Source organism: Myotis daubentonii, chromosome 6 (assembly GCF_963259705.1).
Source record: "Myotis daubentonii chromosome 6, mMyoDau2.1, whole genome shotgun sequence".
NCBI lineage: Eukaryota > Metazoa > Chordata > Mammalia > Chiroptera > Vespertilionidae > Myotis > Myotis daubentonii.
The window spans coordinates 15,596,520-15,610,946 of NC_081845.1; the positions used below are offsets into that span (position 1 = coordinate 15,596,520).

The following is a 14,427-nucleotide window of genomic DNA, read 5'->3' on the forward strand; positions in this document are numbered from 1 at the left end:
AATTTATAATATGCTGAGTTCTGACAAACAGTGTTATACAGTGGGGAAAAAATCTCAAAGCACTCTGTGCTTCAGTTTGCTGAACTGTAAAATGACAATGAGAGTAATAATATCTCACAAGGCGTTAAGAGTATTATATGAAATAATACATACAAATCACATACCACAGTGCCTGGTAATTATTCAATGTCAATGTGGAGAAATAAGCAAGATTGTCCTTGAATCTAGGACAGTGATGGCGAACCTATGACACGCGAACTCATTTTTTTGGTTGATTTTTCTTTGTTAAATGGCATTTAAATATATAAAATAAATATCAAAAATATAAGTCTTTGTTTTACTATGGTTGCAAATATCAAAAAATTTCTATATGTGACACGGCACCAGAGTTAAGTTAGGGTTTTTCAAAATGCTGACACGCCGAGCTCAAAAGGTTCGCCATCACTGATCTAGGATAATCCAGAGGCTCTTCCAAGTTTGCCAGCTGGGGCCGGCAGCCTCCCCTCCCCTCAGCATCAGGCTCAATATCTGATCTCACCTTCTCTCAGTCTCCAAATACTATAGGACTGCCATTTCCAGTATCCTCTTGGGTGTCTGGCACTTTAATTCTGACTGTACGGTATCCATTCTCAAATAAGTTATCATCCCCCCTCCTTCCGCCCCAGCCCTAAGGCTGCCCTCCTGCTTTCCTTATCAAACTAAAGAGCAACTAAGAGAAGGGTCTCTAGACTTGCCCATCTGCATCTGTCTGAGCCACTGCATGGAATGGCAGGAGAACAAGGGTCTCAGTCATCTTCTGACTCTGCTCAGGAGTCTTCAGGAGTCTCAGCCTGCACCGGAAGGTGCATATTGAGCACAGAGAAGTAAATTCCCACAAGGCGACACAGCTGCTAAATGGTGGAGCCAGTATTTTAACCCACTGTTCTAGCCCCCAGAGCCTGCATTCAACTACATATTTTGGTTCTTGTCTTGAAAGTTCTGTTTTTCTTGTTTTGTATTTTGCTCACGTGTTTATTTGTTTTTGCTTGCTATATATGCTTATGAAATACTTATTGTTTAGATCATACAAATTCTATTGAATGATATGTGTCAGGGAGTAAGCAGGGAGATAGATATATTAAGATGAATAAGACTTTTACCTTTGTGATACTTATCGTCTACTCAGGGAGACAGAAGTTTAAAAGTATTATAAATGTAAATCCTATCACTATCAATGTCATCATAAACTAATATTTCATGAAGAAATACTATGCTAATTATTCAACATTCAGAGTGTAAAACAATTCTACCCCCTTCCCTTTATTTATTTACTTATTTATGCATCATTATTTTACACTAATATTGATTCAAATGTTTATTGAGCTCATATGTATAAGCACTAGAAAAATCAAGTGAATGAAATAAAGCTTTCTTTTACAAACCTAGCAGGTCAGTGAAGAAAGATATTACATAAATAATCAGACCCAATTAAATATATACAACTTGGAATAAATGCTATGAGTAAAGAGTAAAAAATATAATGAGGGATTATGATAGAGTGACATGATTTTCATTGAAAGTTCAGGAAAGGTTCTTTTTAAGGGAATGAATTTAAGCATAGCACTGAAAGATGTATAACAGCTGGTCTATCAAAAAGTGAGTATTAACATATGCTATGATTTATAATTGTGGATATAGATGGACATAATTATAAATCCCAATATAAGCTCTCATTTGCTAAGGTTTAAACAAGTGACATAGAGCATTGGTACCATACTTTTAGGCTTTTTGACCTAGAATTGACAACCAGCAAAAACCTGGGGTCCAACACAGAATTATCAACCTTTGATTTTGTAAATAAATAAATAACTGACATTAAAAGGCATTGGAAAAAATAATATTTGTCATTTTATCATAATTTCAAAAGAGACTTTTAAGACCCAAATGCAGGAACAATAGAATTAATAATATTTCTTTAAAATGAAAAAATTCTTTTCTTTTCTCCCCTCTTGTTTCATGAAGAATCAACCAACTTTGATTAAGGTCTGGGAATCATTGGGCTACAGAGCCTTCTGCTTCCTTGAGATATTTATAAACAGATTGGAGTTGTGTAATTAAATGCATTTTTTAAAAAACTTTAGTGACCAAGAGGACCAAACAGTCCTGGAACGTTGAACAGAAAATGTGGAATATGAGATAAGACTTGAATCAGAATAAGAAGCACACAAAATGTGAAATATTCTTAAAAACACAGGACACATGAGAACTGGTAAAGTCTAAAATGGTGCATTTTAGTGTCTCAGTATTCCAAGTCTCCTGAAATGTAATAACATATTCATATATATACAGTCACACAGACATCTCTATAAACACACAGACACCTATAAAAATACCTATATACATAACCATTAAATGTTAAATTTACACATTGTGATTGACTTTGGGGCTTACCTGAATCATTTTCCCCCTCTAACCTTAGTCTGACAAACAGTGCACCTGCTTAACTGGGCTAAGTGCCAGGGGAAAAAAATCAGGGAAATTAATTTCCAAGAGCAGTAGATAAATGGCACACCTCATTAGAAAATCTATTTAAAAGGCACATCAGGAGATGTCTGCTAGACTTTCATAAGAAATTGATGCTTCCTACCATCATGTCCTTGCTGGCTCTCTTCTCAAATTACTGATCTTCCTTCCTGGTAATAAGATTCAAATCCTAGTTACATTTAATGAGTGCCTCCTATGTGCCAGGCACGTATATTTTACATAGATTAGCTTATCTAATTCTTACGGAATTGTTTTGAAATAACTATGTTTTGTGGAATGCATGCAAAAATTACCAAATGTTGTTTGAGACCACCTGGTATCAACACTAATAAAAGAGAAAAATGGTAATTGGCGTACGACGATACCCTTTTCATTGGCTAATCAGGGCTATATGCAAATTAACTGCCAACTATGATTGGCAGTTAACTGCCAACAAGATGGCGGTTAATTTGCATATGTAGGCACAATGCAGGGAGGCAAAAGGGAAAGCAGGAAGAAGCCCCCTGCCACTGACAGTGATCAGAAACCCAGGGGGGAGCTAAGAGCTGGGGGGCAGGGCAAAGGCGGCCCTGGGGCCGCCTTTGCCCTGCCCCCCAGCCATGATCAGAGAATCAGGAGCCTTTGCCGCCCTGGCCAGTGATAGCAGGAAGTAGGGGTGGAGCCAGCGATGGGAGCTGGGCACGGTCGAAGCTGGCAGTCCCAGGAGCTAGGGGTCCCTTGCCTGGGCCTAAAGCGGAGCCCACGATCGCGGGGCCGCTGCAGCTGTGGGTCCCCGCTGCCCAAGCCGGACGCCTCAGCCAGAGGCTTTAGGCCTGGGCAGGGGCGGAGCCTGCAACCGCGGGGAGCTGGGGGTCCCCTGCCCAGGCCTGACACCTCTGCCGGAGGCCTCAGGCCTGGTCAAGGGGCCGATCCGGTGATTGGTGATTGGAGGGTGATGAGGGTCAACTCCTCTGGCCGAGGCACCAGGCCTGGGTGGGGGGCAGAGCTGGGGATTGGGGGGATATGATGGTCCCCTTACCCAGGCCTGAAGCCTGGGTCAGAGGCGTCAGCCTTGGGCGGGGGGTGGAGCAAGCAATCAGAGGGAGATGGGGGTCCCCTGCCCAGGCATGATTCCTGGGCCAGAGGCCTCAGGCCTGGGCGGGGGTCAGAGCCATTATTCGGGGGAAATGGGGGTCCCCTGTCCAAGCCTGACACCTCTGGCGGAGGCATCAGGCCTAGGCAAGGGGCCTATCAGGTGATCGGAGGGTGATGGGGGTCTACGCCTCTGGCTGAGGCATCAGGCCTGGGCAAGGAGCAGAGCCAGCAATTGGAGGGGTCTGGGGGTCCCCTGCCCAGGCCTGATGCCTGGGCCAGAGGCGTCAGGCTTGGGCAGGGGGCAGAACCAGTGATGGGGGGAAATGAGGGTCCCCTGCCCAGGCCTAACGCCTCTGTCAGAGGCGTCAGGCCTGGGCAAGGGGCCGATCCTGCGATTGGAGGGTGATGGGGGTCAACGCCTGAGGGCTCCCAGTATGTGAGAGGGGGCAGGCTGGGCTGAGGGACACTCCCCCCCACACACACACCCAGTGCACGAATTTCGTGCACCGGGCCCCTAGTTGTCATATAATGATTTTTTTTCCTTCTTATGAATGAGGATGCTAATAAATTATGACCCTCATTCTTAGGCAAGAAGAGCCAAGAGTTACTACTTCTTTTTTTTTTTCTTGTACATTTTGACCTAGAGGGAAATCAGAACATCCACTAATGCCTACATTTATGGTCATTTCTTTAGAAATCCTATTTGTTTGTATGTATTGCTTAGAGAAAAAGTTCTCTTTGTATAAATAAAGAGAAGTTGTAAGGAATTTCAACCAAATCCTACAAATTTTGGTCCTGAAAGAGTTATTAAATTATTGGGGCACCCCTGTGATTTCTGGAAGGGCTTCCTGGCTGGTTTGCAGAATTTTGGGGCCAAGACCTCCAGCAATCTTTGTGACCTCCTAGCCCCAATTACTAAAAAAGTAAGGTTGTCCTTCCTCTCCCCTCCACACCTCCTATCACCCTTAACTTGGAGTTTCTGAAGACATTCATCTTCCAGGAGATAACTAAATGCAGGATAGATAATATCAGGGCAATCAGGCATCTTGCTTTGTGCCTGTGGTCCTGAAATAAATATTAATAGCTATTCATTTCACTTTCACGGGTATCTCTGTTTTGGATGATAAATTATAGTCATCCTACATGGTAGCTTTGCATGCTGTCAAATCACTAAGCTGGAACTACGTGTCCCAGAATTCCTTTACAAGTACTTTACAGGTAAGTTGGGCACAAGAGAAATTTGTATGAGTTTTGGGAGGTAAAAAGGAAGTGCTAAGCCATTGTTTATTCTCTGAAGGTTGATGTAGGGCAGGCGCTGTTGCAGCTCAAGCACATTATCTCTGATATACTGGCTGACCCTGACATGTGGCAGGAGACTTCAGAGTGTCTGCCAGTTGTTAGCGGACTGCCTCCTTCGGCATCTCCAAATCCTGGCCAGGTGTTTGTGCAGATTCCTTGGTCAAGGCACCAATTTATCCTGCAGCTCATCCACATCATCATGATTTGAGGTGATGTGAGTCAAACAAGGGTTCCATTTTGTCCTTGTCAGTTCCGGTTTGTCCATAGTTGTCCCTATTCTATTTCCATCTGCCCTTCCCAATGACAGGGTTAAGCACACCATATCCTAAAATTTGGCACCTTGGCATATTGAATTTATTCAACTGAAGGAATTTGAGGAATGGCAGACACTAGAAGGACTTTCTGATCTTCCCCTAAAGCAGGTCATAAACCCTCATGTGAGAGGTACCCTCCCTCTACTCCAAGGAAAGGCGCATCCTTCCTTCCCCAAAACCAGAGGAATCAAATGAACAGGCCTTGCTGTTTGGCCCAATTTACAACACTTAGCTCGTAACTCTTTTGTCCTATCACATTTTCCCGCCACTTTTCAGTCTTTGTCAAGCTTAGGATAAAAGTGTTTAGGTTTAACTGTTCCTTGAGACCTTTCTTTTCTTATGAAGACCCCAGTGTCAGATAAAACATATGTCAATTAAATTGGAACGCGTTTTCTCTTTTGTTAAAGGGATCCTAGCCCAAAATTAAGAAGGGTAGAAGAAACAGATATTCTTCCTTTCCTATACCACTGTGCTCCTTGCTGACTTCCAACCCAGCCCAGACACATTGCCAATGCCTTCAAAGGACATATAATAAGTCCCCTATTCTGCATCACTCATAGTGATACTACTTTGAGCAAACTCTGACAGATATACCACAGTGTTGGTTGAATACACTTTGGACATTATACTTAATAAAAAATGAAGGGTGGGTAAAATCTGTTTTCTAGTATCTGTTTTGGTGTCCCATAATTTGTCTTATTTGATAACGGGAATCAAAGTCACAAATTTTGCAAACCAGAAAGCAAGGTGCTATCTGCATTTCATGGACAAGGAAATGCAAGTCCCTAGTCATGTTATCCTGTAGGTTTTAGAGCTTTAGAGTGAACCCAAGGTTTCTGAAAGAAGCACTTAAATGTTAATACCACAAATGCCTCATAAGCAAATTATGTACAGGTAAGTCAGATCAAATTCAGAAAAGAAGGGATTGTGAAGGTTTATGAGGAGAATCATTCTTCTCAATCCAGTACAGTACTTAGGAAATAATATTTTTATTTCCCTATGATCAGTTTTTCATAACTTCAAAGCCTTTATCTACCTTTCTAAAGTGCCAGCGAGTCATTTAGAGCCCAAGGACAGCTGCCTTTACTGTTTGGCCTTCAGAGGTATTTCCAGTGTGCCTCCTTCTACCACTAGCCTTCCTTTTTAAGCATTTGCAAAACACATTTCAAAGATTGTTATGTAGAACAAAAGATTCACCATCATAAGAATATTAATCCCTATTAAATGTTTGAAATGTATCAATTAAAATAATATCCAAAACATAAGAGTAACTTTTACATTTTGAAACTTTTGAAGCAAATGATTTTTTTCTGTGAAGAATCAACATAAAAAAAGGCAGGTTTGAACTTGCTAAATAGAGCAAAGAAGATTAGAATTATAATCTGAATGGATGTGTCCCATCCAACCAACCAAAGATTAATGAGGTTTTTTTGTACTACAATTATACAAATTCTTTGAGCTTATATTCTTTGGGTTCCAGAAATTGATCATTCAAATTTCAATTATCTAAGACTATTTGAACTTTGTATTTGAAGAATTTATACATTTCCCCTATAAAATTTCAGCTTTGTAAATTTTTTTTTCATTACAAATTCATTGGTGAATATTTATCTTCCTAGATGTGGCCTCATGAGTCATCTTACCACATCACCTTTCTGTTTGAACCTATCATAATTATAATATCTTTGTCAACGAGAGTATTGGATGGCATACCATATATGTAAGCATTTCTCTCAAGGTGTATAACTTAGCAAAGTGATTTTCTGAAGGTGAAATATGTGGTAGCCAACCTCCCAAATGGCCTCCAATTATCCTTGCGTGCTGGTAGTTATACCCTTGCACAGTCTCTTCAAACATTGTGTAATCAACAGGATTTTGTAGGGGGGAAAAGTGTGTGATTTCTAAGCTTAGGGCCTAAGAGGCATTGTGGTGTCTACCTTGCTCTCTACTGAATCATTCATTCCGGAGGAAGCAGCTGCCATGTTGTGAGGACAAACCAGCATTAATGGGCAGCCGTGTGGGACATCTTGCCAATGGCTCTAAAACCCCAGAAATCATTCGGCCCTGGCAAATATCTTCACTGAAACCTCAAGGCATACCCTAAGCCAGATCCACCCTGCTAAGCCATCCCCAAATTCCTGACCCCCAGAAAGGGTGTAAAATAAAAAAAAACAGTTACTGTTGTTTTATACCACTTACTTTTGAGGTAATTTATCATGTAACAATAGATAACATTACAAAACATAACGAACACATTTCATCTTATAAGCATTTTACTATGTTTACAATCTAATTTTATTAAACTTATTAATTTTTAAAGTTGTTCAAAACTGTCTGGCTGAAATGAAATTTTTATGGTAGATTGTTTCTTCATAATATAAAAAGTTGTTTAAAAATCCAAATGTCAGTATCATTCATTCCTTTAAGCAACGTGTAGAAGAACCCCTACTGTGTGACAGGCACTAATATACAGAGATATATAAGAAAGTCTCTTCCTTGGATAAGTTTATGTTTCTAAATGAGATAGGTAAGTGAACAGATACCTATAATACAATGTGTTAACGGATTTAATGTAGGTGCCCATAACATATGAAGAAACAAAAGCACGGTACGGAGGATTCTTCTTAGGATGTCTGAGAATGTTTCACAAAAAAGGGTGAATAGAATTTTTCTAGATAGAACAGTGATGGTGAACCTATGACATGTGTGTTAGAGGTCACACACAAACTCATTTTTTTTGGTTGATTTTTCTTTTGTAAATGGCATTTAAATATATAAAATAAATATCAAAAATATACATCTTTGTTTTACTATGGTTGCAAATATCAAAAAATTTCTACATGTGACACGGCACCAGAGTTAAGTTAGGGTTTTTCAAAATGCTCACATGCCGAGCTCAAAAGGTTCGCCAACACTGAGATAGAAGATTGAGGAATGAGTCTCTACTAGTGATATTCATATTTATACAGTATTTGTGATAAACTAAGTTCTAAGTACTTTAAATATATTCACTTATATACTTTTCTTAATCTTTTTACATAGGTACTATTATAATCCCTGCTTTATAGGTGATGAAACTGAGACAGGGAGAGGCTAAGTGCTTTTCCAATATCCCACAGCTAGAAAGTGGTAAGGTCTGGATTTAATACCAGGGAAATCCAACACCAGGGTTCACATTCTTAACTATTCTAATACACTCTCGGCTGTCTCGGCAGGGCTGGGAGAGAGGAACAGTACAAACAAAGGCATTGAGCAATGAGAGTACATTTGTCTAGAGAAAGTAGTGATATGACTGGAAAACAAGTGCATGAGCTGAATTACAGGAAGAAAATGAAGAACTAAGCCAAGGACTTACATATCGTGTCAAGGAACTTGCACTTAGGCAATAAGAAATGGTTGATGAAACTTATGTGTTATGCAGATGCCTTTGGGTCAATGATAAAGGGGAGAGACTGGATGAGGGAGACAAGAAGAAACTTCCTAACACCCTGAAAAGAACCAAGGTCTGAAGTGTAGTAAAGGAGAAGGGAGCAAATGTATGAGATACGGAGTAGCGGCCGCCATGGAGCATGGTGACTAATCAGATGCCAAGCAGATTTAAGAGATGATGTGCAGGTTTCTTTTTATAGGGAATGGATAGTTGGTTAGGTCATTAATAAATATAGAAAGCTGGAGGGGGAGACCTCACATAGGAGATGTGCTTAACAAACACTTCTTAAAAGAAGAAATGAAGTTGTAGTAAAATAGAGGCTATTTTTTCTCTCTCAGATGAAATGCCAATCACATAGGCATTATCCATAGCACCTAATTACAGTGGTCCAAGGGACTTCTACCGTGGATTAAAAGTGTGTCTTTTCACTTAAGTAATCTAACCTGGAAGACTAATAGGTAGCTGCTCATTCTATGGAATTAAGAACAAATTGCATTCAACAGAAATTTCTGTAATACACTTTTAAATTATTAACTTTAAAATATTAGGTTCACACGCAGTTCTTAACACGTATTATATGCATTAAAGAACTATATTTTATTATCATATTTGGTTCTAAAATTTAAATGAATGAAAGTTTAAGAAAGGAAATAAAAGATGAAATGTCACAGTCAATATAGGCTCAAAATCTTCTAGAGTAATGTAATTAATTGTTTTTCATTTAAAATTCTAGGTCATCATTTTATATTATGGGCAGTTCCAGTGTATATTCTTTTAGGAGTTTACATTTCACAATATAACAAAATTATAGCAGAGGTTTATGACTCTGGGTGAGTAGCGCCTTTTGCTTAGGTTGATCCCATGGACATATCTCTAGCTGTTAGATGATGCTTGCTTTAGTCCAGCTACCAGTGGTGCAGGTGGGCAGGGTCATCTCAGTCACACCTCCACATTAATAAACCCAAATGACAGAATTTTACAACTTTGCAAATGTATATTTGTATTTCTTTTAACAGCCATTTTCTGGCACATATAGTAAATTTTTGATAATTAATTGTTTAATGCATAAAAGAATATAATGAAAACTAGAGGGTCTTTGAGTATATATAATGCAACTTATAGAAATTATAGCTTCTGGGTCCTACTGATTCATCTACTACTGAGGAAGGAAAATGGGGGTGGGGTATGGGCAGTACAAATATGAAGTGCTTTAATAGATTAATGAAATGTTTTTCCTTGTGGTAAAAAGTGATAAGCAAAAACTCATTCATCTACTTATTTATTATTTATCAAATGCCTGAGTAATTCCTTCATCCAGGAATGCACAGTCAATATAGTGTATCAATGAGAAAATAAATAAATATAATTTTAAAAATATAAAAGACTTTGAACAAAGAGATGAATGATATACTCAGAGATTGAATTGTCATAATGAAAATCTATCTTCACTTGTGTTTTTCCTATTTTACTGCAAAAACACATGGACATTCAAGATATAATATCTCATTATAAGTCATTCTGGGAAAACCCTTTTAACACTCTTTATTTTCAAGAACTCAAAATAGGCTGTTTTGATGGGAGGAGCAAAGAGTATGTCTGAAAAGGAAACTTGAAGCCACATGGTGGGGGCAGGAGGGTAAAAATACTTTACACTCATTTCCATCTGTCCAAAAGCTTTTCATTTTCACCCAGCTGTTGTGGTTCAGTGGTCAACCCATGAACCAAGAGGTCTGTGGTTTGATTCCTGCTCAGGGTATATGCCCAGGTTTTGGACTTGACTCCATTGAGGGAGGGGGTGAAGGAGGCACCCAATTGATGTTTCTCTCCCATAGATGTTACTATCTCTCTATTCCTCTCCCTTCTTCTTTCTCTAAAATCAACAAAAGCTCCTTCATTTTGTTTTATATTACCTACTGTAAAATCCACAAATCACCTTTTATTAATGGTCAATAAAGTTCCAGTTCCAAAACTAAGTACACCTAACCTTTTTAACCATTATCTTCATGAAATTGTAACATTCAGCCTTTGTTCAGCTCTACAAATAAGAAAATCTACTTCATTTGAAATCAATGAATACAGCAGTCAGAAGGGAAAAAAGAACAAAGAAATAAATGAGACTTTGGTGACCCAAAAGCACATTTGTGGGGTGCTTTATTTTCCACATTAAGATGAGGTGAAGAGAAACAAAGCCAGAACTGGGGAGAACATTGTTTCTATTCATTAAAAAGCCAAATGTCATGGGCCTTACCTGAAAAGTTTTTGTAATCCACTAAATCAAACATCACAACGGCAACAGCTGACCAAGTGACGATCAGAGCAATGACGAGAAGCCAGGCCGCGGGGGAGCTGAATGTGGTCACTATGTCTTCTGTGACTGTCCTCTTCAGTACTTTCCCAGGGGACTTGGGCACAGATCCGTTCTTGCTGTCGATAACAGTGGTAGTGGTGGATGCATTTCCTAAGCAAACATTCCGGAAGGAGAATGACAATTTAGAAATTCATAGCAAATGTTAATGACACAAAACAACAACGTAGGTTATGCAAATACATATAAGTGGCTTATACCATTTTCTCTAGTAGAACACACCTCTTTAGTGGCAGGACCGTACCTCGCTGCCCACTGCCACAACACCTCTTCCTCAGCATTCACCTTCCTGCCTGAATCCCATATGCCCTTAGAATCAGCATGCCTTGTCTCCTAAGCTCCATAAATGCTACCAATCAAGGTCACAAACCTTACCATCATCTTGAATTCATTTTCGCTTTTTCCTTTCCACCTCCAAAACCACTACATCATGAGCAATGGGATCTTTTTGGTCAAGCTGCTTTTTAAAAACTTTTTTCTTGATTTAGTTCCTATGCCAGTTCTGAATACAAGCAAAAGAATCTCCTCTGGGAGAGAAAGAAAATCAGCAATAAAATAGTGTCAATGGATGAAAGTCCTTCTAGATATCCTGGTTTAACTGCATACCTGACCCTTTTATTGAGGCCATTCATTTTTATTTGTGAAGGGGCACAGACGATCTAAGAGAACAATGTGAGAAAATCTTAAATATAGTAACTTTTTTATTCCTGCCTTCAAGAGTCTACATGTTCATGAGTGAAATTTTTAAAAAATATAAAAAATAGATAAATAGGTAAATAAATAGGCAATCCTTTATAAATCTCCCCAACCAGGAACAAGAAATACAACTATTTTTAGATAAAATGGTAAATCTGAGCCCATGTTTTTAAAAGATTAACAAGCTGATGTGGAACATCAGTGTTAAAATTATTTAATTAAGATTTTTAAATGACTTCAGGTAAAAATTTGCAATTGTGACAATGAAACTCCTTTCTTTTCTGAAAAACTACGTGAATATATATCCCAAGTTCATGAACTCAATTTGGTTGAAATGACAGCAGGATGGAAAAATACCTTTGAAAACAGAATTCACAGACTGTACTTGAGATGGTGCTCCAAGAAGGAAAAATTAGAAAGAACTCATATCATATCCTCTCATTGATTTTTGTGCCAAATTCCCATCACTTCTAATGGCAGTTCTGAAAATGGATGAATGATAGGAGTGCTTTGAAATGTGATTTAAGACCCAAGTGGGGCTGCAAGTGAATCAAACCTTTGGAATAGTGATTTGCAAGAGAATAAGTGAATTATAAGTGTTTAAGAGAGCCCACCTGAAATTTGATATGTTGCTAACTAATCTCCAGTTTTTTAACTTCTGGAAGGTTTCCTACTACCGCTATATGAAGAACACTGGGAGAACTGCTTTAGCACTTCAGATTCACTTCAGTGTATTGTGTATTGAGAGTATTTCTGCAGACAAGATGATGACATCTGCTTGGTATCTTGAAACTGAAAGAATAGATTTACTGAGATTTGATAGAAATTAGCTGAATCCTTGTCACATTTTTAAAAGTCAGAAATATATATATATATATATATATATATATATATATATATATATATATATGTATATGTATATGAATTTCAAATTTTATTTTACCTTATAATCCTGCCAAAACAATGGTTACAATATTTTAAATAGAAGAAAATAATATGGTAAATGATTTTTTTTAAATTGCTTCTTTAGAAGATGTTTGTTTGTTTTTAATATATTTTATTGATTTTTTACAGAGAGGATGGGAGAGGGATAGAGAGTTAGAAACATCGATGAGAGAGAAACATCGATCGGCTGCCTCCTGCACACTCCCCACTGGGGATGTGCCCGCAACCCAGGTACATGCCCTTGATGGGAATCACACCTGGGACCTTTCAGTCCGCAGGCCAACGCTCTATCCACTGAGCCAAACCAGTCAGGGCTGATTTTTTATACCTTCTCTGTCTTCACATCCTCATAATTTCTACTTAGGACTTAATGAAGACTCAAAGGTGACAAAAGTATATTTTGAGTGTCAATGCAACACCACAAGCACTGTGAAGTTATCTTGCTTAAAGAAAATATGTGTTTCCTTTGTTATGAAAACACACGAAGTTGCACTTTTCATGTTCCATTCAAATTTACTACAGAAGCCACAGAGCCAAGAGGAATAAAATCGAGGAGAAATACATTGCCTTCTCTGACAGCTGGGCAAGATAAATGCAAAGAACAGTGTGCAATCTGAGATTACTTAATATTTGAGAAGCCCTTTGAAGATGACAAGAGCTAGTTATAGATTTGGAGGGAAAAAAAACAAAAACGGGAGGCAAATACTACTGAGCAATTGGACATGGACCTCGCTTCTTGAAAGTTGTTGTCTCAGAACAGGAGTAAAGCAGCTAGGATATGTAACAGCACTTTCCATCCCTGCTTTTCAATTCCATTGCTTTGCATTTCATACAAATAATTTTGATTGCCAGGAAGCCAGAATCAGCTTCAAAAGAAGTGGGGATCTGGCTGCAAGGCCTTGTGACTCCATCCATAAAGTAAAGTGGGCGGCTTGTGCAGTGGTTCCAAAGACCAGCTTCACAGTCACCTTATGCCTGGAAGAATAAATCATACGCCTCCTGGAAGAGGTCGCTTAACCTCATCATGCCTTATTAATCAGAGGAGGAACTGCCAAGTGCATTTGCCCATTATTATTCCTATGGGATACTGGCAATACAACCTCTTCCAGGATGTTCAAGGAGAACACTTATGTTCTAGAATGGCACAAATAAAGTACTCTATCCTCATTACACAAAAGCATTAATTCTGAAGTGTGTATATCACCAGGTGATGTGGTTTGTGGAATACTCAACCAGTATATTTTTTCTCCAAGAATTAGAGAACAAAGGAGAGAGAGTATGTACTATCATGATATAAAAATATATTGTATTCCAAAATTGTGTTAAGAATCTAATTCCAATTAAAAGTAAGAATAATATTTGATATATTTTTTAAGTATGCCATAAAAGTGCATGTAAAATAAAAATGTTGGAGAAACTATTTCAAAGATCTTTTGATAAATGTAGTTAAAAAGTAAAAAAAATCCATCTTTTAACTTATGTATTTTATCATCCTAGTTTTTGTAGAATGTGTATGCATAATATACATATATCTGTTACAATTAAATTATTTTTTCTACAAGTATATATAAACAAAATGAAAACAGATTTTGAGAAGCAAGAAATACCATAGTAATTTATAAAAATAAATAATCCTACATATTCTATTAGATAGATAGATGATAGATAGATAGATAGATAGATAGATAGATAGATAGATAGATAGAAAGAATGTGGAAATAACCTAGAGTAATTTTTAGAAAAATCCTGATTTTAGGCACATCAAAACAAAACAACAAAAA

At 38.2% G+C, this 14,427-nt stretch overlaps 1 protein-coding gene across 14 annotated transcripts in view; it reads right to left on the reverse strand.

Moving 5' to 3' along the window:
• TRDN (triadin) overlaps nt 1-14,427 on the reverse strand; it is a 278,614-nt gene that overhangs the window by 228,301 nt on the left and 35,886 nt on the right. For all 14 annotated transcript variants that reach the window (XR_009453395.1, XR_009453394.1, XM_059700238.1 and 11 more), the window contains exon 2: nt 10,889-11,098. Coding sequence is in view for 12 of the 14 variants with exons in the window: in XM_059700238.1 (XP_059556221.1) it covers nt 10,889-11,098 (210 nt within the window). In the remaining 2 variants the exon portion in view is untranslated. The remainder of the gene's footprint in view (nt 1-10,888; nt 11,099-14,427) is intronic.